This window comes from Haliotis cracherodii, unplaced genomic scaffold (genome assembly GCF_022045235.1).
Source record: "Haliotis cracherodii isolate W230 unplaced genomic scaffold, xgHalCrac1.p SCAF_13, whole genome shotgun sequence".
In the NCBI taxonomy this organism is placed as follows: domain Eukaryota; kingdom Metazoa; phylum Mollusca; class Gastropoda; order Lepetellida; family Haliotidae; genus Haliotis; species Haliotis cracherodii.
In genome coordinates this window covers 20,219,732-20,245,583 of record NW_027266268.1, presented here as the reverse complement: position 1 = coordinate 20,245,583, position 25,852 = coordinate 20,219,732, and the positions used below count along the sequence as shown (strand labels likewise).

The 25,852-nt window shown below is 39.8% G+C and overlaps 1 protein-coding gene across 6 annotated transcripts in view; it reads right to left on the bottom strand.

The window, feature by feature from the left end:
* Positions 1-25,852, bottom strand: part of LOC139459707 (rap guanine nucleotide exchange factor 1-like) — a 129,088-nt gene that overhangs the window by 74,516 nt on the left and 28,720 nt on the right. For 2 of the 6 annotated variants that reach the window (XM_071241346.1, XM_071241347.1), the window contains exon 1: positions 24,218-24,828. The exons of 1 other annotated variant lie outside the window; for it this stretch is intronic. In XM_071241346.1, coding sequence (XP_071097447.1) covers positions 24,218-24,269 — 52 coding nt within the window. In that variant the 5' untranslated portion in view covers positions 24,270-24,828. Of the gene's footprint in view, positions 1-19,426; positions 19,514-24,217; positions 24,829-25,852 lie in introns of those variants that run through there. 3 more of the 6 variants (XM_071241350.1, XM_071241348.1, XM_071241351.1) reach the window with 2 other exon arrangements.

Here is a 25,852-nt window from a genome sequence, read left to right as displayed (position 1 = left end):
CATTCCAATGCTCACGCCTAAATACTCCCCATGTTGATGTCTGCTGGCAAAACCTGCCTTCCATGCCTGAAAATAGCGTGGATGTCGGGGATGGGTGATATTCAACTCCTGTTGATAGCAGAGGAAGGTCTAAGGTGCCTTCAAAATATCTTCAGCAGATACGTATTCGCCGTAATAAGCGCCCAGGGCTCTCTCAAAATTAGAAATAGGGGGCTCTTCTTAGAATATTATTTTGGTGAAAGATCGTAAATTTCGTGGTTTATGCTGACAGCCTGAAATGTTTATATACGACAGATATAATTTTCCAGAATTTAATTGCCCATAATTAAGGGTGCATATAACACACGAGTACGTATTATACACAAATAAATAAGTCTTGTGTACATTGATCAATCGGAAGGGGTTCTAATTGATATTGTTTACTAGCCAACATATTAGCAAATATCGCCGTCCGCGCTAATTAGAGCGGGGCGCTTATTACGTCGAATACGGTACTTATAGTGGCAAACTTGGAGATGATCCAATTCTTAAAAAGCAGTCTGTCTCTGCTGATGCTGCATCTACCACCGCTGCCGCCGATCTACACTGCTTTTAATAAGTATAGGATCACGCAGTGCCAGGAAAAATAATCTGAATTAGTCAAAAGTCTTGAATCAATGACTGTCATCCCTCCAAACTGCCTCACGAAAAGGAGTCACCTTCAAAAATGAATCTGTGAGAAGGGTCAGACTGAATCACTGGTCTTGTCTACTGCATCAATAAAGTTTGGCTCACGCTTAGCCTTAGACTAACACTTAGTTAATGAAAACATTACTTTAAAATAATTATATTTTTTCTTTTTCAAAAGAATTTATCCTCTTCTGCTGTGTGGAATCAAGGAAACTAGACTTGGTGTAGTTAGATTTAGACTTGCCTACGCTTTAAGTAAAAGAAAATCTCTCTATATTTTAATTCAAGTGATGGATCAGGACTAGCTTAGTCTCTTAAAATACGTTATTTTGATAGCAACAAACAACTCTATTAAAATTGAAAAGGAACCCTTGATAGATGGGAGATTCACACGTGGTAAACCTAGACTTGATTTATTTAGAGCTATGGCATTACAGTAGGGGTTGTGAAGAAGGGAAAATAATATGGTTCAGGGACTGGAGACAGACCACAATAAAATCTATCCTTAGCTTTCTTGGGCAGATTAGGGTATTCCTGGCTTGATGATGCTTGTCTATAGATAAGCCTATAGATAACTGTGTTTGGACCAGACAAGGCAGTGGGTCCAAACAGGGATGGAAATTAACTTGCCTGATTAGTGATGGCATATAGCAATACCAGCGTTAGAAATTGGCACTAGTCCTGTAGTCCTTGCCAAACTGGCCAGTAGTGTGGTATCATAATGACTAGTAGAAATTTGCCCTTTTTAAAGATTTTGCTATATGGTATTATAAGGACTAGTGGACTAAATATGTTAGTTTCTACCCCTGAATACCCCACAAAATGTTTGAAATACTACTAGCCTTTAGGATATCTTTACCACTAATAAAACTGGTCCCGGCTAGCGGCTAAGATGACACCCAATCGACAAAGTCACCTTACCACTCATCCATTGTTACTCCTCATACGATTAGCAGAGAATGCAGAGGAACGATTCTAACCCAGAACCCATATATGGTCATCCGGGTCACAACTGCTCTTCAGCCACCCACACTTGTAAATGTTGACTAACAGGATCAGGTGGTCAGGCTCGCTGACATGGTTGATGCATGACATATACCATTTGTTTAGATTGATGGTCATCATGTCAGTCACAGGATTTTCAGTGGTCCAGACTTGATTATTTACAGAATGCTGTCATAGAGCTGGATATTGCTAACTGCAGGGATAGGTTCAATTGAGATACATGTATATTGTTGGGAAGACATTTGGTAACAAATGTGTCTGCTCCCATATTCTTATTTGTCTTGCAATTTAAAGCATTAACACGCAAATATCCTGAATACTGTGGCCAACAAAAGACCACCTGGCATAAACCTGCATCTGGCTACAGTTTGAAAACGCCATATAACATGTTGTTTCATTGTATTTTTTATTACCAAAAGGTCTCCTTCGAAAATGGAACGCTTGGGAAGCCTAGTGGTTAAAGCGTTCGCTTTCACGACGAAGACCCATGGTCGATTCCCACATGGGTACAATGAGTGAAATCGTTCCCCTCCATGATATTGCTGGAAAATTGCTAAAAGTGACTGACTGACTGACTGACTGACTGACTCACTTCTAAAAAAGTTGAAAATAACAGAACAAAGTAAAACTCCACCGCCTTGCTTCAAAATGTTATAAAATGTCATTGAATTAATATTAAGTAAGTAAAGTTCAACTTTATCAAAGGACATTTAATAGTGAGGGAGTGAGATTAAAAGGGACACCTATTTTCTCCTGACAAATAAACCCGGCTTAGCCGACAACAGAGAGGCAATCTGCCCAGTGGGGGAAATGGGAAATGTTATTGCTCCTTTGAAGTGACCTGTAATTAGTTTATAGATGAAGATGGTGGGTGGCAAGGGTCGACCCCAGCATCAAGCTGGAAATAGAAACATTGAAAGCTGTCATACTGTTCAACTGAAATGTAATTTAGACATCTTTCAACTGTTCAAGAATATTCACTGTGTTCAATAAACATGCTTTGTATTTTAACCCAAAAAGATGAACAGCAGCCATGGAAACTAACAGTTTCAGTCTAGTCCTTACAATAACATATAGGAAAACCTTAAAAACAGAAAATTTCAACTGGTCCTTATGATACCTTATTTATTGGGCATTTTGGTAAGGACTACAGGACTAGTGCCAATTTCTAATCCTGAACAGGGTTCAAAATGAACAAATGTTTGTTAGACTTAGTTTGTAAAATCCAGGAAGGACTAGTGACATTTCTTTGTAGGCCCCTTATCATTAGGTAGATGGCAAATCTGTAGCATATCAGTTTTGCAGACATGTGAAACAAAATTGTAACCCTATTGTATGTCTTATTATCTGGCTTGACTATTATTTCTGTTTCTTGTTCCTTACTGTTTGTTTGTTTGTTGTTTAACGCCGCACTCAGCAATATTCCAGCTACGTGACAGCGGTCTGTAAATAATCAAGTCTGGACCAGACAATCCAGTGATTGACATCATGAGCATCGATTCAAGCAATTGGGATACAATGACATGCATCAACCAAGTCAGCAAGCCTGACCACCCGATCCCATTAGTCGCCTCTTACAACAAGCATAGTCGCCTTTTACGGCAAGCATGGGTTGCTGAAGACCTATTCTACCGCGGATCTTCACGGGTCAGATGACTTAGTGGATAGGTTGTTAGTCTCTTTATCAGTGGCATGGATTGTTACTCAATGTTCATGGTGTCAGTGCCTGATGGGGTCCATACTTGTTTATTTAACATGATACTATTTGGCTTCCACTATTCGACACAATGACAAAGCCTAATCTCGCCCGGATCTTCACGGGTCTATTCCCTAGTGTCTTACAATCAGTATGTGGCACAGCCAGAAAAGGGGTAAGTGTCCTTTTCCACGAAAAGGAAATGTCAAAGTTTAAAGCTGAAAAAAAACTTTGTAATAATGGTATGAAAATGATCAGACATGTTAAAATTGCTGACATCTAGCCTCATTTCTCTCTTACACTTCCAAGTTTTGGGCTTCTGACATTGTCAAATACATAAATATGGCTAAATTGAATGAAAAAGGCCTATTCTTTAAATTTCATATGAAGATCTAAGTATGAGCAATTTTTTTAACTCAACAATAATGTTGTACTATATGCTTGTAATAGGGCTGGGATGGTTAAATCGGGAACTCGGGTCGGGTGGGTCCTGAGTAGGACCCGGGTACCCTTCTGACTTTTATGTGTTTGAGTAAAAACAAAGTTTCTGTCTACTTCAGTGTGTACAAAATCTGATCGTTTTATACTATATCTGAACACTTTTTGCCAGGGCTCTGGTAAAACAGTTCACAATTGAACACTTTGTGCCCAACTTATGACCTACAGCAGGTACCCGGGTAGGGTCGGGTAAAAGGGGGGAGGGTGGGGGTGGGTACCTGGGAAGTAAATTTGGACTCGTTCCAGCCCTAGCTTGTAATGTTTTCATGTACATCTATGAAAATATATTCATGACAACTACTAACAACAGCTGTTAAAATTGACACTTATGGACATTTGACGAACATGGCATACTGTTGTTCATTTCACCCTTATTTTCATACAAGACTGCTAAAAACAGACATTTTGACACTTGTATCCTTACCTTATTTAGATTTGAATATGAATACAATGCCATTGTCTTTACTCCAAATATATCATTTGTTATTTTGTTTCGACATAAGTTCCAAACATGCAAGTGTTGACATTAACAAAGACTAGTTCACAGTCATTACAACATATCCAATCAATGCCCAAAACTTTTGAGACTACTTGCCCGACATGGTTCTTAGAATCTTCTCCAGCAGTCTTGTCTATCATATGGACTATTATTAGCTGAGCTTACTAGACCAAACAGACTTTTACTAGACTAGACGTCAGACTAGTGGCTAAAGACTGCATATTTGCAGGGTCTTACTTTGACCTACAAAACTAGGGGTCCAGAGGACCCCCAATTACTAATTTCAACGGTTCTATATGAGGGTCCTGTAAAGCAACGTAATGCGGAGCTCCAGATAAGCTGCGGAGCTCCAGATAAGCTGCATATCTGCGTAAAATACGCATCAGAAATGCAGAAATATGCAGAAAAATAAAATCCAAGCGTATCAAATACGCAACAAACATTACAGATACGCTACAAAAATAAAACTTGTGAGTATCATCAAAATATTGTGAAGTAACCCTGCATATTCGATTAGCGAATCAGCAACTTATTTTGAAATTATAAACAGGCATTCTGTCAACCTTGCCAAACTCCACAATGACAGTTACATCATGATCATTTGCCATCACACTTTCTTGTGGAAGTATCGTGGTATTTTTGAGTAGATGAATAGCGTTTTTAAATATTTAACTTAAATACCCACATGTGTAAAAACTAGTGGGTAACAGAAATTTGAATACCCAGATAGAATTACTGATACCCAATGATTTTAAAATGAATGGGTAAAATATCCACAACACCAAAAACGTATCTGGAGCTCTGGTAATGGTGTAGTGTACAGGACTGTAAGGTTTGCTAACTACTTTAATTACAGGAACTGTATATTTCTTGTCAAAAAGTTGGTGCATTTATGAAAAGAATTGTATGTCCCTTCGGATGCAATATATATTTTTTTCTGCATCCATTATATACATTTATGAGTACTGGATACTCAATTCTGCGTCTTGTAAAACCCTGTGTTCGATATCTTTCATAACAATTTCTGAAAGTTTTGCCCAGTCCTTAAATTATGCAGGTCCCGTGGGTCAAAAGTACTTTAAAAGTACTCCAAAAGGACCCCTTATGCCACTGCATCCTTCTGTTGATCCACATACAGCAGAGAACACTCCCAGCTGCCTCTTACAGCATATCAAGCAATAGCAATTATACCAATACAAATATTAACGGCCGCCAATGTAATCAGGGTTGTTGTCAATGTAAATAAGGAATAAATAATTAAGTACCAAAGTTAATTATGTCGGGCCTGTGGTGTTCATTTGTTGAGGATTATCAGAGCCATATTGGAGGCAATACACACCATGGAAGGTCTCATTACAATGAAAGGTCAATTATTGCATACACTGATGAATGACATTATTCATGTTTCAATTAGCAATTGAAGGGCGCTGATACGTGACTTGTTGGCTGCAGTGCACTTTGACCCTAGACTAACGTTTAGTCTCTGAAAATATATCACTTGATAGAAACAAGCCACTACATTTAAAGTGAAAAGGAGCCCAAGTGAGATGGGAGATTCACCTGTGGTAAATCTAGACTCGCTTTGTTTAGGGCTACAGTAAGGGCTGGGTGGAATGGAAAATAGTATGGTTCTGGGACTGTGAGACCGACTATTCTGGACCCAACTATGTCTAGTTAAATAAAAAAAATTTTTATATTATTGCAATTTTATGAGGGAAAGTCACCCAGGCAACACCACTTTAACTCACTCCAATACACAAAAATCATTGTCAAATTTAATTTCACTATTTATTAATATACATACTTAACAGGGGCTTACTATTTTCCCAGGTTTTACCCCACAAGACAAATGTGTTGTCAATAAAAAAGTTTCCTCTCTAACCCAAATCAAGGCTACCCCCATTAACAAAACAAAGTGTTGGCCCCTAAGAGAGGTTTTCCAATCGTATATATTGTAAAGTTATAGCATAATTAATTCGAAACAATTAATTCCAATATATGATTTCCAATATTACTTTCACCTATTATCACTTCAATCTGTAGCAAAAAATGAAACAAAAATTCATACCTAATGTACTTCAATTGAATATTTTATGAACTTTGTCGAGCAAACTAGCCGTCAGGAAACATGGCTAAATAATGGAGAATTCCAAATGTCACTTGACATCTCAGAAACACATGGTAATTATCCTTGAAAGGATTATTCAAAATATATTAAGTTGAAATTGTCCCTCATTCAGTCTTGCTTGACAACAGTATAAGGATCTATACTGAAACGTCGCTTTTTACTGTATTAAAGAAGTTGTTATCCATAAAATTGTGTCTACCTTGTCATCCGTCAACTTCTAAGTAATGCCTATCAAACAATTTGAAATTAAAATTTAATCATCTACTGCACATGTATTGACAAGTCCTGCACCATGACCATGGAATATATTTATTTTATGAAAAATAATAAATCTAGAAACGCATACAAAAGCAAGTCTAGCCAGCTCAAGCTAGCTCTATTCTGAAATCAGCATAGGGAAATCTTTTTTTATTTTTCAAGAAGTCAAGAAGGATATTGTGTAAGATAAGATTTCAGAGACTAAATGTTAGCCTAATGTATTGACCTACTCGTGTAATTATGACAAAATCATAATTCTTGTATAAGGCTTAATGTTTTGGAAACATCAATTTGGGGGATTAAAAAAAATGAAGACGTACTTTTTATGTATTAAATTCAAATATCTCATCCCTCCTTTGAATGAATGCCCTTGCTGGGTCAAGATGACATTAGACACCACCAAGAATGAGGAAGAGTTTCCAGTTGTGTGGGTATAACCAAATGCTTGTTTTAGAGCAGGGGCCAGCTCATATTTCAATCTATTTCAACCAAGGCTTTCACCAAAGCACAGCTCAATTATTTTACACTTCGCCAAATAATGATAACACATTTAAAAGCCAACAATAAAAACAGTGCCACTGCTCTGTAAAGGATGTTGTTTAACGCCGCACTCAGCAATATTCCAGCTATATGACGGCGGTCTGTAAATAATCGAGTCTGGACCAGACAATCCAGTGATCAATATCATGAGCATCGATCTACGCAATTGGGATATGATGACATGCATCAACCAAGTCAGCGAGCCTGACCACACGATCCCATAAGTTGCCTCTTATGACAAGCACAGTTGCCTTTTATGGCATGCAAGGGTTGCTGAAGACCTATTTTACCCCGGATCTTCAGTAGCCCATGCTTGTCGTAAAAGGCGACTATGCTTGTCTTAAGAGGCGACTAACGGGATCAGATGGTCAGGCTCGCTGACTTGGTTGATGCATGTCATCGATCCAAAATGAGTGGATCGATGCTCATGATGTCAATCACTGGATAGTCTGGTCCATACTCGATTATTTACAGACCGCTGTCATATAGCCAGAATATTACAAAACAAAACAGAGATAGACATTAGTGCACAGTGTGTACTTACTGCACTGAAGATTTATAAATGACTGATATACCCTGAAGTCTGTACGAGAAAGAAACATTTGGTTTCTACAACTGAGGAACTGGACACATGTTCACACAGCTCATGATTAATATGTTTAAAATAGCAGCGTTTTAAAATAGCAATGCCCATAACTCACACCAACTAAACTGTGGGGAACACACCGTCACTCCCCCCGCCCGCCCCTGCTGAGGTCTTCCTTCAACACCTGTGATCTGATATCTGTCATATTGAACAGGTGGTACATAACAGTTGTTATACAATATCCATCCTGCTGCTCACACAGCTGTAAGTCCAGTGGCAAGACAACTCTGCTGTCATGACTACCCTATTTGCAGAATTAAGTGCCCCTGACCAACTTCTAGTCCTGCACCATAACTGTGGAATATAATTATTTTAGGACAAAAAAAACAATCTTGTCATGGTAAATATGGTACTTGTAGTTGTCTTTAGCTAACTTTTCCCAAAGATCTCACATTTTTAAGAACAATTCTTTGTTAACTGCCAATTGACAGAACAAATTTTCTGGCCCATTGATAAAAAAATCATTGCCAAATTAACTCTATTTCACTGCACTACTGATGTGAACTTCTGGGGATCCTTCATAGAATCACTTCATTAAACTTCACACATACCTTTTATCTGTGACTATAGGTTAGTCCACAGCTAACAGATAAGAGAGTTTGGGGTAGCCAACAGGGATGCCCCTCGTCCACAGGGCTAATTATACCACTAGTGCTGTCAGGCTTGGTTAGATCCTCACCATTAAAGGATGCCAAGAATCAGCTGTGGGCCTGCAACTGAGGGGTTCCAACGACTCAAAAGTTGGTTTGAGTTCTCCAGAAGACAAGTAGTTTCTGTCTTCAATGGGTTCTACCATCTGGTTCACATCAGGAAGCAGTTCTTCAGCTTCATCTCCTTACCTCACTGTACACATGTTGCCTCACTGTACACTACCCCACATGTTGCTTCACTGTACACTACCCACATGTTGCTTCACTGTACACTACCCACATGTTGCCTCACTGTACACTACCCCACATGTTGCCTCACTGTACACTACCCCACATGTTGCCTCACTGTACACTACCCCACATGTTGCCTCACTGTACACTACCCCATATGTTGCCTTACTGTACACTACCCACATGTTGCCTCACTGTACACTACCCACATGTTGCCTCACTGTACACTACCCCACATGTTGCCTCACTGTACACTACCCCATATGTTGCCTCACTGTACACTACCCACATGTTGCCTCACTGTACACTACCCACATGTTGCCTCACTGTACACTACCCCACATGTTGCCTCACTGTACACTACCCCACATGTTGCCTCACTGTACACTACCCCATATGTTGCCTCATTGTACACTACCCCACATGTTGCCTCACTGTACACTACCCCACATGTTGCCTCACTGTACACTACCCCACATGTTGCCTCACTGTACACTACCCACATGTTGCCTCACTGTACACTACCCCACATGTTGCCTCACTGTACACTACCCACATGTTGCCTCACTGTACACTACCCCACATGTTGCCTCACTGTACACTACCCCACATGTTGCCTCACTGTACACTACCCCATATGTTGCCTCATTGTACACTACCCACATGTTGCCTCACTGTACACTACCCCATATGTGGATACCACTGGCCACAAGTGAGTTGGGTTGCTGTTTTCACGGATGGAACATTTAACTGACCAGCAAACCAAGATTCGAACCCACAGCCATAGGTTCCTTGTGTTCCCAAGGGATGCAACTCTGTACAGTAAATGGCTTCACCTTAGACAACTGGGCCAATCTTGTAAGCTTGATGATATTGTAGGGTTGCAGTCTGCCCAGTCATCTGAGGTGCAGCAATTCGCAGTTCGCACTGAGTTGCATCCCTTATGCATGCCAGAATACTGTGATTGTGGTTCCCAGAGATTTACCCTGAGTATAGTTCTAATTTCACCAAGGTGGTAAATGTCAAATCCCAGAGATTACTAGTCAATGAGTACAACCATTATTAAATGTTCACTTGTTTTCAGCATAATTTTGTAGACGCAGGTTATCAGACAAGCATGAATTTCAAAGATTGGACTAGCGAAAATAAAAAACAATTTCAAACCCCGCATTGAGTGAGTGAGTGAGTGAGTTGGGTTTAATTCCCACTTGCTTTATGTGGGAGGAAAGCCCAAAGTGATGCAGGTCTCAGATGTTTACCACTTCGATGAAACCCACGAACACGGGTATGGTGCTGACAAACCTAGAAACATAATCTGGTGAACCGGGATTCAAACCCACAATCATAGGTTTCTGGCATGCCCAAGGGACACAACTCTTCCCAGCAAATAGTGATGCCTTAGACGACTGGGCCATCCGTGCCCCTCCCTCCCCCCCCCCAACTGATGCATCAGAAGCTAAATATTGCCACACTGTTATCACATCTATCATTATGTCCCTAGGAATGGAAGTGGAGGTCACACACAGAGCCTTGTAATCCAAGAGCTAGCCTTGCTCCAAGTCTGTACTGAGGCCATGGATGTGTAATAATTCTATCCTTATAATAGGCAAGTCTATGTAAGTGGACAGTATGCAGGTTCTTAAAGGGACAACATGTTCATATTCCTCCCATCACCTGGTAATTATGATTTCAACTAATATTTATTTCCCGAGAGACTTGTGCAAGTCTATCCGAGAGCCAGATGTACCTCCCTCTTACACACCATATGTACTGTAATACACATTGCGACATCCCAACTGTGCCCCGAAATAGCTGTACCTGCCTGTTTCTGCCAGGTTGGTTGAGCAAGCAGACATACCTGCCCGGCAGCCAGCCTCCGCTAATGGACTCCTACAGATAGCTGACATGGCATTCCCTCCGTCACAATGTAGTAAAACCTCCAGCCGTATTGTGAATTTTCTGAATATGCAACACCCTTTATGTACGGGTGTCACTGGTTGGTAAGTTTAGCATCGAGGTAAAAACTTTAAAAAATCTTGACATTTCGATAAATTGATAACAAAATGACTTTAAAAAATTGCTGTCTAGACCTGCCATTTAACCATGCTTCATATGAACTAACCTGATTTTGTGTCTTCTTGTCAAGGTTTTTTTACCTTGACTTACAATAGTAGGGGTCCTAGGGGACCACGATACTTCATTTTAAGGGTCCTTGCAGGCAATATGAAGTAATGAGGTGAGGTGAAATTGGGCTTAACATTGCGTCCAAAATTATTGCACTTATATAGCGATGTGCATGCACGTGTATGTGTGGCTGCTTGTACTAGTACGGACTGATGCTGATTTATAGTGCTAGCTCACTGAGATACCATGCCGCAGTTTAACATGAATACCCCACTCTGACACAGTATACTGACTCCGAGCCGACCAGTCCTTGTTTTAGCCCCTTAATGCCAAGCGCCAGACAGGGTAACAAGTACAATCTTTAAACGTCTTTTTGTATGACGCGGCCGGGGATCAAACCCCGGACCTTCCGCTCTCCGGGCAGACGCTCTACCATTAGACCACAGAGGTGGTCTATGAAGTAATGAAATGGTTTAGTGTAATGTATGTTTGGATAATTACTTTTAATAGAGCCTGGAATGAACCAATGATCACGTGGACAGTGGTCATGATGTAAGGGTGAAATGACACCCACAACTGCTCTTGATGTGGTGTAGGTACAATGAATATTACTGTGCATCCACCGGGATGCAATATATTCTTTTTCTGTGTCCAATCTCAACTTTTGTGAGTACTGGACGCCCCTTTGTGCATTTCGTAAAAACCTGTATTGTCCATCTTAAACATTGTCATCTTAACAATATAAGTAGTCCACCCATCTCGTGAGTGAGTGAGTGGGTATGGTTTTACGCCGTTTTTAGCAATATTCCAGCAATATCACAGCAGGGGACACCAGAAATGTGCTTCATACATTGTACCCATGTCGGGAATCGAACCCGGGTCTTCGGCGAGACGAGCGAACGCTTTAACCACTAGGCTACCCGACCGCCCCCACCCATCTCGTGGGGTGTATGGTGTGATGTACCTGTGTGTGAGTCTATGTACCCTGAGTCGTCATGACCTACATGCCACTCAGCTTTACTTTGTGGCACATGCACAATCATTAGACTTCTTAAAGCCTACAACATCAGCACCTAGTCGGAAGAGTCGGGCTGTAATTGGGTACAAAGTGAAAGTGATGCCAAAAAGGTCGGGCTGGTGCACTGAAACCTCCTGGATAGTCCACAGACAGGCTTTCAGATCACGTTTGTGTTCCTGGGAAAAAAATCTTGTAATGCAAGGTTTAAAAGCCAATATCAAACCAAGTGGCTGTGATATACCTGAAATACTGTAAAAAACCAAACTGACTCTCTCAAACACATGAGCTGAATGTCCTAAAGATCATTTTCAAATTTGGTAATGATTTAGAAGAATTTTTATCAAAAGTGACAAAATCATTGACACGTCCTTTTGACATTTGTCACCTGAAAAGTTGCAGACGGATGAATTGCTTGTTTGGTTGCCTTACATGTGTCACTGGTTCCGATGTGTGAATTGAGCAGATGTGAGTTGAACAGTTTCATGCTCCCAATGTATCTACGACTTCCTCAATCACATAATTAGGCCAAAAAACTAGTTTCTTCCTGTTTCCATGTTCATCATTGATAGCGATGCATGTCAGACTGTCATGAAACAATTGCAGAGTTACAACTGGTGAAAGCCATTAAGAGGCCACAATAAATAATTATAAATTTCATCCACTTTTTAAAATATGTGATGATCTTTATTTTTAGATAACTTTACAATCAAGTTGTTCATGATACCTGTGTACATGAATTGTCACTGAATGTCAAGCATGACAGTTTTGCACATTTCTGGAACGGATCTGGGTTCCATTTCACATTATTTCACATGGCACGGGCAAGTCACTCTAAATAGGTTTGAAGCAAATCATTGTGACTTCTATTTCAATGAGGATGAGGAACACTTCCTACTTCCATCCCACTGCTGGTCGGCATCAGGAGCAACCTAATCAGGCACTGCTAGAAATAGTCGACCCAGGTCAGATTGACAAAACCACACACTTCATGCAAATAATGGCCCCTCTGAAAGAATGTTCAAGTTACAAAACCTTTTTTTCACACGTTTCAGCTAAAAGTTATATCTGTTATCTATATCTATGTTATAACTAAAGGTGTGAGGTATTACAGGTATATCAGTAAATTGAGGTTCATTCTTTCCACGATACGTATCACAATATCATTTTTTAATGGTTGGTATATCAGGTGATTTCAAATCGCGATTTTTATCATGTTTTACACTTGCCAAATACCCGGAGCATGCATCCGAAGCATGCATCAGTGCGTATTTATTGAATGAGTAAACATTATGTTGTACCAGCATCTTGTTATGTTCCATTCATCAACTTCAATTCATACACTAGTGCTTCAAATTTCTTTGAATTAAACCATTGGAATTATGGAATATATCGCAATACGTATCGCAATGACCTTGGGCATCATAAAACATCATGATCAACTTTAAACCTCCAGTACCCATACTTAGTAAGAACCATAGTCATATACCATTATCTTGCAAAAATACACTGGTGGGCAATTTCGTACAACAAAATTATTGAAAAAGGCTTGACGTGGAAGGGAGATTAGCCATCACAGTTGGGTGCCCATAGCTTCAGACTAAGTCACTGTAGGTTTGTGGAATATTACCTCTGTGGAATTCTGGTAGTCATTTATAGCTTGATTGATCTTGACGAATTAGTGGGCATAATAGCTTAAATAGATTGAATTACCATAAACCAGCTTACAAGTTATCAGGCTAAGTGTCGGACACTGTTATTTGATAATACCCTCATGCTGGTAACGAAGGCCAACTTGGTCTGTTCAGCAGGGCAGTTAATGGCAGACCTCAACTTCTGCAACTGATACTGACCTTACAAATAGCATTACCCTCATAACAGCAGGGTTTGAATGACCAGATTAAATGTTGCCAAGATTGCCACTTTGCTTAAATGTAGCTCCCCCTCAATTTACATTCTCTTTACGAACAGAATAAATGGGTAATTTGCATCTCAATCAGTCATAGCAAGAGTCTGGACCAGATGATCCGGTGATTGACATCATGAGCATCAGTCCACACAATTCAACCAAGTCACCGAGTCTAACCACCCAATCAATTTAGTATCCTTTTATGACAAGCCAAGGTTGCTGGGGACCTAGATTCTAACCTTGAATCCCCACGGGGAGACAAGCATAGGTTGCTGGGGGCTCAATATTCTTACCTCGAATCCCCCACGGGGTGACAAGCATAGGTTGCTGGGGGCTCAATATTCTTACCTCGTATCCCCACGGGGTGACAAGCATAGGTTGCTGGGGACTTACATTCTAACCTGGAATCCCCATGGGGAGACAAGCATAGTTTGCTGGGGACTTACATTCTAACCTGGAATCCCCATGGGGAGACAAGCATAGGTTGCTGGGGACTTACATTCTAACCTGGAATCCCCATGGGGAGACAAGCATAGGTTGCTTGGGACTTACATTCTAACCTGGAATCCCCACGGGGAGACAAGCATAGGTTGCTGGGGGAGGGCCTACATTCTTACCTCGAACTCCCACAGGGAGACAAGCATAGGTTGCTGGTGGCCTATATTCTAGCCCGGAATCATCCCCAAAGATGAGTTGCCAGAATAAGTTTGTTCAATCAAAACTTGCTGACACTGAAAAGTGGCCTAAGTTTAGGCTCTCTTTAATGTAATAATTTAAATTTTTTTTAATTTGAATAGTTCACAAAATGATCTTCTACAGAGCTGCAATCTACTTAATGTTAATTTCGAATCCTGGCTTACACTAAAATTCAAGAAATAAATCATTTGGCCTATTTTCGTTAATATGACTTCATTCTGGAGGCACACAGAACATTGCTTATCTCATCTCTACACAGCTGACATCGCCTATCACCTCATCTCCACAGCCATTTCATCACCAGCCAGGCTGCAGGCTGACTTCCTGTAGGGTAGTGATGCTGCAGACTTATATCAAACAGACAGGAGCTTGGCACTCCAGGGGCCCATAAATCTCTCCCACTGACCTGGACTAAATGGATATACATATAGTTGTAAACACAGCCCTCAAAACTTCCTAAAGAGTCCCTTATCAACCAAGAGGAACATCCAACCTCATGGCTTATGTAGCATATCTTGAGAAGCTCTTGTAGCAGATTTATTGGGATAAATTTCAGAGATAAGATAAAATAAGGTATTTATTGCAAAGAACATCCTATATTTAAAACAGGTTGCAAAACTTGCTACACAGACAAAAACAATAACAGACAAGAATAAATGGAACTGATACTGATAGATGGTGTGCATGATATGGTCACATTACCAATGTTGTTTTGGTTTGGTTTGTTTGCACTCAGCAATATTCCAGCAATATGATGGTCTGTACATAAACGAGTCGGACCAGACAATCCAGTGATTGACATCATGATCATCGATCCACACCATTGGGATCGCTGACATGCATCAACCAAGTCAGCGAGCCTGACCACCCGATCCCGTTAGTTGCCTCTTACGACAAGCATAGGCACCTTTTACGGCAAACATTGGTTGCTGAAGACCTATTCTACCCCGGATCTTCACGGGGAACCAATGTTGAGGAGATACTTATATCAAACTTAAATAAACATGAACAGATCATATTGGTGCAGTTTAGAACATTATTTGACATTATGAAAAGGAATTTCACTTAATTTGGCATGTTCTTGAAAGGATCAGTCATTATTTTGCTTTTCAAAAAATTAATTTCTGTAAATTTTTTATTTCAAGCCAATCCCATTCATTTATAGACAAAACAAGTTAAAAAGATACCTTAGCTTATTCTCATTCATATTTTTGCTAAAACCTTTATGTATAGTTATTTTAAGGAATACACAAAAAATACAATAGTTCTTGCCTCAATACATTGTTTAGTTTCTGAGTGAGCAAGTATAGTTCTAAGCTACTCTGAGCTATATTATGACAGTTGTAGACAGCATGGGAATTGAACCTGGCTCTAAGGTGAGACAAGCTAACACTTTAACATCAGGTTACTAACAATGACATTTAGTAAAGCCTCTCACCATCTTTATGTGTATAGAGTGTATTGATGCGTGAAGAGCATGGTTGAAGTAGAGACAGTATGAAATTAAAATTACATACATTACTGTATTTTTACCTAATTTGCACCAAAACATTCTTTGTGCCACTTTTGCAACCATGGTTATATTTGAGAATGTCCCACTCCTACCCCAAACCCTCGATGAGGATAGTGAGTGAGTAGGGTTGTAGCAATAATCCATCAATATGACAGCAGGTGACCGTGACGAAACTGAAATATTGTTCAAACCTCACTCACTCACAGCAGGTGGCAAGCATAAATATGTATATATGAACTACTGTTCAAATGGCAGTAAACCAAACTCACTCACTCACAGCAAGAGGCCATGATATAACTGAAATACTGCTCAAACTTCACTCACTCACTCACAGCAGGAGGCCATGATATAACTGAAATACTGCTCAAACCTCACTTACTCACTCACAGCAGGAGGCCATGATATAACTGTGAATACTGCTCAAACCTCACTCATCCACTCACAGCAGGTGAAAAAAAAAACTAGGCTTATACATTATAAGAAGAGAACTCAGGCCTTCAGTGTCACAAGAGAACACTTTCACCACTGGGCCACCCCAGCACCCCCATAATGAAGATAATCCACTTGTTTGTCAACAGGGGTGGTGGGGTAGCCTTGTGGTTAAAGTGATGCCGACCTTGGTTTGATTCCAAACATTGTTACAACATGTGAAGCCTAATTCTGACCTCCCATACCGTGATATGGTTGGAATATGCTAAAAGTGGTGTTAAACAGACACGCTCATTCACTGTTACACAATCTGTTCTCCTGAAGTTTGACCACCCGATCCTGTTAGTTACCTCTTACGACAAGCAGAGTCATCTCTTATGACAAGCATGGGTTGCTGAAGACCTATTCTAACCTGGGTCTTCACGGGTCTTCGCGGGTCTTACTGCACAAGATGTTGCATTGAGCTGTGGTGACCATGGTAAATCAGTGGCCATTCCATTACATGGGCCTGAACACATTAAACACAAGTGCTATCATCTGCATCCCGATGTGCGCTCCCACTTTAACCAGTAGGTTACACAAATCTAAAGGACTCTTTTTGGTATAAATACAGCAGCAAATCTGACTGAAACATTACATCATTAACAAAACAATTTCCTGTACTTTTTTGACAACTATTTTTCATTATGAATTAGAAAATGATAATTTGATAAGAAATTGTCCTGAGTATTGATTTAATGATCTTATTACCACAAATTAAAATAATTAAAACTAATTAAAAAACAAATTTTAACTCCTTTACGGTTTGTCATTATTGTTTGTTTGTTGTTACATCCTGTCATCTACTAATATTGATAGTTGGTTTCTGGGACGCTATTATTAAATTTGATAAATGCAAAGTAGCAGGGTCAAGGTGACCTGTGACTTGTGACCTGTTTACGAGTTGTGTCGGCGTATGCCAAATATTTCCTGCCACATACTTCTCTCCATGAAATATTTCAACTTACATTAACCATTTATTTTGTTTTTCAATATCTGCTGTCAGCAGATGGTGGATCCTACCACAGAAGCCACACACTGCAGGGTGACCCCTCACACTCAATTCTCTACCCTAGGTGTTAATTACATCTACAACACGAGACTCGTTATTGATTGGTTCAATAACTAGCCCACTCGCCAACAGCTGATTGATCATACCAGTACTCCCACAGAATAATGCTCACATTTCAACAAAACCATGCAAACTGTCTTGAAGCAGAAGTATACCAATAATGCTGAAGAGCCTGAGGTTTTGGTAAGCCATTGTTCAAAATTAGTCCCTGACATTATCCAAATGTCAAAAATTGATAATTAATCAGCATTCAAAATTAAGGAAGGTGTGTGTGTGGGGTCATGTCCTATGTTATTTGTATCTACGCATCTACTTGGAAAGGGGAAGGTTGGGGCCGCATCATACAAAAGATGTTAAAAAATGGTTCTTGTTGCTTCCCTGCCTGGCACTCGGCATTATGGGGCTAAAACAAGCTTGGACTCAGTACAGTGTGTCTGAGTGGGGTATTCATGTTAAAGTGTGGCATGGTATCTCAGTGGGCTTGCACACACAGACAGACACAGACAGACAGACAGACAGACAGACAGACAGACAGACAGACAGACAGACACACAGCTATATAAGTGCAATAATCTTAACCTCAACTTAATTTTGTTAGGGGAGATATTCAGATAAAATAAAGTAACCTTAATCGTGAAGGCCCTGGGGCTCTACTTGTGGTATGGGTCAGTATTAGAAATTGGCACTAGTCATGTATGTTCTTGCCAACCTGGCCAATAGTTAAGGTATCATAAGGATTAGCAGAAATGTGTCATTTTTAAGGGTTTTGCTGTATGTTATCATTGTAAAGACTAGTGGACTAAAAATGTTAGTTTCTACTTGTGGTATGGTATGGTATGGTATGGTATGGTATGGTATGGTATGGCATTAACTGAGGAAATACAGTACATCAACTGGTCAGTATCAGGCTTGGGTGTTATTATTGATATTTCCCTAAAACCACCCTGTGATAACAATAATGATGTACATACTGATAATACACCAAATCTACACCTGAAAGCATGCTTAAAATCCTACATTATTATTCCTGCCAATGGATCAATGTGCACTCAATTTTCATTCTCAGCTCCCTGAGGAATATACAACCCATGCTTTATCACAGACACACACTACATGGAATTCCAGGTTAGAATTGGCGGCTAGGTTGATTGTGTGTCATCATACCCTGACTGTGTGGATCATTTCTTCTAATATCAATCACTGGCTTGTATGCTCCAGATTTGATAATTTACAAGCCTCAATGACATAGCTGGAATATTGCTGACTGCAGCATTAAACAACAAACAACACCTCTCTGACAAAGCATGGGCAGACATCAAGTAATGACAACAATTTTGGTGAAATCCAACAACACAGATATCATATGCTGACAGGATAAAAATCAATGTTCTAGGATCTGGCACTAGCAGACCAGCAGATCCTGGCAAGTAAGGGACACAACTCTGCATAGTAGTAGATATACTTGGATAGATCTCATTACGAGGATACATGAATTAAGGATCTATATACGTCACTAATCACATCATAAACAAAATTTGAGAGAAATATTTCATTGAAATTAGTTTAGCATGACTTACAAATAATAAATAACCACCCTGTCAAAATGAGCTACTTACCCCATCAATCATGCCTACTTATTAAAGGCAAAGTCATATCACATGAAAAGTAAAATCATAATCAAAATACTGCCTTAAAATGAGGTAGTTTCACACCATATAACAATAGCCGTGTTATACTGAGGCAGACATCTCATGCCGGTATCCATGCATAACCTACCACAAAAGCAGCCATTCAAAAATGCACACTCACCAAAATAAATCCACTAGTAAAAACCCGCCACAAAATATACTCTTCTCCATGTTGTAGGTAATCCAAAAAGCGTAGAATAAATCCACAAGCCTATACTAGCTGTATAAATATCTCTCCACTTTGACTAAAGCACAGCCTCTGCTCTACCACAGCATCAGGCGCAGTGCCAGGAACTTAGACACACATGGTGAGGGGGAAGCTGAATGCTATAAATAGATCACATCAGAGGAACATATAGTTCCACCAGCATCATCTGACCATAGACAGTCCGAATGGGCTGGTCATGTGACTAGATCATGTGACACATTAAACTGTACTGGGGAGCTATTTTCAGTGTCTATGAGTGTCCACTTCCTGGGCAGGAATAAATAAGCTGATAAGAAGTATATATTTAACACATGCATGCTATCACTTGCTGGAGCATTAAAGTACAAGTGCAAAATGTATTTGATAGTATTCTAGATTACTCATATCAGCATGACAAACATGTTTTACTACAAAATATGACCATGTCAACTCAATGCCCAGAATATTTTGAATGCTAAAAAAAATAGAACACATAATCTTTTTTTATGCCTATCATTAATGTCAAATATTTATGAAAACATGAAACATCACTTTCAAATTAATTTTGAGTTATAAACACACACTGCCATTTAGAAACTGGTCAAATGTAACAAATGCTATATTAGGGATAACACCTTCTTTGTAAAGTACAGATTCGTATACTTTTTGGGGTTTGTTTTTCTTGGGTTTTTTGGGGGGGAGGGGGTTGAGCAATGTTGAGTCCCGTCCTGGATTCGAACCCACAGTGCCAGAGGTTTTCCAGTTATTTTGGTTTCAATGCAATCAACTGAATACAAAAACTCTAACAAACCCTAAAAATCAGTTTAAACTCTTAACAAGAACTTTGTCTCTACTCATATTCAACAACACACCATACATATACAAGTTAATTAATTTGGATGTTGACTGTAATTCAAGACGAAACAATAGATCGTTCAAAGGAATGAATAGCTGAATGTGATTTGACAATATTGTTCAGCTGTAGCTGGTGACAGACAGCCTTGATGAGGTCAGTACATGGACATCGAGGTCCGGTTACGGAGTATTGTAGTCTACACTGTCTACTTGAGGCTCCTGGCACATACTGGCGTTACACGACACAGTGTCCTGGACATTCACAGCCGTGTGGTGGTGCCCATCATGTGACAAGACAATGTAAACATGAATCAGCAAAACATTACCTCATACAACTCCAGCTCAACACTAGGGACACATACTGCCTCATACAACTCCAGCTCAACACTAGGGACACATAATACTGCCTCATACAACTCCAGCTCAACACTAGGGACACATAATACTGCCTCATACAACTCCAGCTTAACACTAGGGACACATTATACTGCCTCATACAACTCCAGCTCAACACTAGGGACACATAATACTGCCTCATACAACTCCAGATGAACACTAGGGACACATACTGCCTCATACAACTCCAGCTCAACACTAGGGACACATACTGCCTCATACAACTCCAGATGAACACTAGGGACACATACTGCCTCATACAACTCCAGCTCAACACTAGGGACACATACTGCCTCATACAACTCCAGCTCAACACTAGGGACACATAATACTGCCTCATACAACTCCAGCTCAACACTAGGGACAGATTATACTGCCTCATACAACTCCAGCTCAACACTAGGGACACATAATACTGCTTCATACAACTCCAGCTCAACACTAGGGACACATAATACTGCTTCATACAACTCCAGCTCAACACTAGGGACACATAATACTGCCTCATACAACTCCAGCTCAACACTAGGGACACATACTGCCTCATACAACTCCAGCTCAACGCTAGGGACACATACTGCCTCATAAAACTCCAGCTCAACACGAGGGACACATAATACTGCCTCATACAACTCCAGCTAAACACTAGGGACACATACTGCCTCATACAACTCCAGCTAAACACTAGGGACACATACTGCCTCATACAACTCCAGCTGAACACTAGGGACACATACTGCCTCATAAAACTCCAGCTCAACACTAGGGGCACATTATACTGCCTCATACAACATCAGCTCAACACTAGGGACACATACTGCCTCATACAACTCCAGCTGAACACTAGGGACACCTACTGCCTCATACAACTCCTGCTCAACATTAGGGACACATACTGCCTCATACAACTCCAGCTCAACGCTAGGGACACATACTGCCTCATACAACTCCAGGTCAACACTAGGGACACATACTGCCTCATACAACTCCAGGTCAACACTAGGGACACATACTACCTCATACAACTCCAGCTCAACACTAGGGACACATAATACTGCCTCATACAACTCCAGCTCAACACTAGGGACACCTACTGCCTCATACAACTCCTGCTCAACACTAGGGACACATACTGCCTCATACAACTCCAGCTCAACACTAGGGACACATAATATTGCCTCATACACTTCCAGCTCAAGACTTGGGACACATAATACTGCCTCATACAACATCAGCTAAATGCAAGGGACCTATTATATAGCCTCAAACACACTATACTGCCTCATAAACACACATTATATTACCTAACACACTGACACATTATATTACCTCACACACTGACACATTATATTACCTCATACACACTGACACATTATATTACCTCACACACTGACACATTATATTACCTCACACACTGACACATTATATTACCTCACGCACTGACACATTATATTACCTCAGACACTGTCACATTATATTACCTCACACACTGACACATTATATTACCTCATAGTCTCATACACACTGACACATTATATTACCTCACACACTGACACATTATATTACCTCACACACTGACACATTATATTACCTCATACACACTGATACATCATATTACCTCACACACTGACACATTATATTACCTCACACACTGACACATTATATTACCTCATAGTCTCATACACACTGACACATTACATTACCTCACACACTGACACATTATATTACCTCCCACACTGACACATTATATTACCTCACACACTGACACATTATATTACCTCACACACTGACACATTATATTACCTCACGCACTGACACATTATATTACCTCACACACTGACACATTATATTACCTCATAGTCTCATACACACTGACACATTATATTACCTCACACACTGACACATTATATTACCTCACACACTGACACATTATATTACCTCACACACTGACACATTATATTACCTCACGCACTGACACATTATATTACCTCACACACTGTCACATTATATTACCTCACACACTGACACATTATATTACCTCATAGTCTCATACACACTGACACATTATATTACCTCACACACTGACACATTATATTACCTCATAGTCTCATACACACTGACACATTATATTACCTCATACACTGACACATTATATTACCTCATACACACTGACACATTATATTACCTAACACACTGACACATTATATTACCTCACACACTGACACATAATATTACCTCATACACACTGACACATCATATTACCTCACACACTGACACATTATATCACCCCATACACTGACACATTATATTACTTCATACACACTGACACATTATATTACCTCACACACTGAGACATTATATTACCTCATAGTCTCATACACACTGACACATTATATTACCTCATACACACTGACACATTATATTACCTCACACACTGACACATTATATTACCTCATACACACTGACACATTATATTACCTCATACACACTGACACATTATATTACCTCATACACACTGACACATTATATTACCTCATACACTGACACATTATATTACCTCATAGTCTCATACACACTGACACATTATATTACCTCATACACACTGACACATTATATTACCTCACACACTGACACATTATATTACCTCATACACACTGACACATAATATTACCTCACACACTGACACATTATATCACCTCACACACTGACACATAATATTTTCTTTAAACCTCACATTATTTCCAATTTGATCACTATGAAGCATGAGACATTCCTTGCAAGTATGGTAATGAGCAATAGTTAATGCAAATGAAATCAAAACACATACTACTCAAAAGAAGTTAAAGAATACCTGATTCTTTCAAATGACTACAGTTAATTTGTCACGGCATGACGCTATTGCCATATGATAAAATCTTTTGATTAATATAAAGAATGTATGTAATTCATCGTGCTTTATCAATAGAACACATATCACAAACCAATGGTCCATAACAGTTCTAAACAATATCTGGAAGCAGCGATAGAAATCAACAGGTTTAGCCCACTGGTCCTTATAATGATAACATAGGGCAAATCCCTAAAAAAGGGCAAATTTCTTCTTGTCTGTAGGATACCTTAACTATTGGGCATTTTCTCAAGGGCTCTAGGACTAATGCCAATTTCTACTGCTGTGGAAGTAAATGAACTAAATCTGAACATGCTGAAGACAAGTCCTGAAAATATCAATATCAGTCAATGACATTCAAATTAATACAGCAGGGTTAAAAATGCTGACATAGCAAAATTTTCTTAATGTCACATCAACACATGATTAACCCATACAAGCATTCAAACAATAGATCACATGCACACAAAGTGGAAATTTGCCTGGATGCATGTTGACAAACATTCATCACATGAATGCCCGCTTGATATCAAAACATAGCAACATTGTGACATAATGAGAGACATGCATGGATAACATCCCCTTACCTTCTGTCATAGGCTGCTCTGTGTCCGAGAGGGACTTGGAATGCTCCATCATGGTGATATATATCCAATGAAACCTCTTGTCTTGTAATCCACGCTATTTACAAGATGCCCATTTCAAACACATCTCTGTCATTCAGTGTCCATTTCACATCAACACAACCCACACTACACAATCTCTACAAGGACTACACTGCTGTAATCAAGGAAATGTTAGTACGTCGACGTCCTCAATTGTCTAACAACCTGTAAGAGCATCTGGTATGAAGGGTTGTGATTGCGACAGCACAAGAGTCTTAACTATCTGTCTGCTGCCTTTCTCCCTGACGTGCACGAGAGAACTGCATCCACAATGCTGAAAGACCTATTAACAGTCTATTCACAGACGAAAAAAGTCAGTTGTCTATTTTAGTGAGGTCTTGGTGAAATATCCCGCTCAGACAATGCTGAAAACACCTAGGTCTGGTGTTAATGGCTATTTCTCACAAGGCTAGTCTACAAGCAGTGGGAGGATCCATTCAATAAGAAACATTACAAAACAGATGAAGCACGCTGATTGCAACCTGGGATAGTCACGGGCACCTTGCACATTACAAGGATACTCAACAGACAATCTTCATCTAGTGATATGCTGTTATCTTCAGAGTGATAACGGCGCCGCAAGTATGTCACTTGTATATAGTTGCACGCTCTCACCTGAAATGCAGCAAGTCGGATCGTTGCTATAACATAATTTCATTTGCCTACATGTTTAATTATTCAAATGGTACCTTGTCCTACGTCTGCCATTGATCTACGGCACGTCGCTGAACCCACTTCAACCTTGTATGTACTGATGTCATTAAACACCTGACAAGAAAACCAACAATAAATGAACCAACTACAACCCTCATCTTTGCAAGACCTTCTTTAAAAACTGTTGCAATATTATTTCTCGGCATCCAGGGATTTATCTAGATCTGCTTAGAGGCTGGTATTTGGCACCAGGTCTGATGCAAATGTCAGTACAAATTCCCAAATTGGAATTAAAAATGTCCCAATTAGTCATAGTTATTACCAATGTTATGAATGTGTCAGTATGGTTTTACATTGCGTTTAGCAATATCCCAGCTATATCACAGCGGGAGACACCAGAAATGGGCTTCACACATTATACCCATGTCGGGAATGGAACCCGGGTCTTCGGCGTGATGAGCGAACACTTTAACTACTAGACTACCCGACCACCCCACCAATGTCATGGCTTTGTAGATGTGACTTGTACTGATAACAGGACCAATTAGGAGTAAGAGGCTATTATCCTCAGTTTTACATTATTGCATGGCATGCAATGTTAAAAGACCTCTGAAGTTAAGCAAATAAGGATTTAAATAAAATCAAAATTTTGAACAAAATGATGTCTTTTTTCTCAATTTGACTGCCAACAGCACTTAGTATACATTTAGTCTGCTGCAGAACAGACACAGAGTTGCCAACACAAAATGGCGGTCCTAGTATGCTGGATTTAAATAATTCAAAACCCACTTTGTCTACTCACTCAAATATTATGAGTGTGAGTGAGTGCTTAAGTTGGGTTTAACACTGCTTTGAACAGTTGTTCTGTGATATCACGGCTTGTTAGCTTGATGTGGGAGAAAG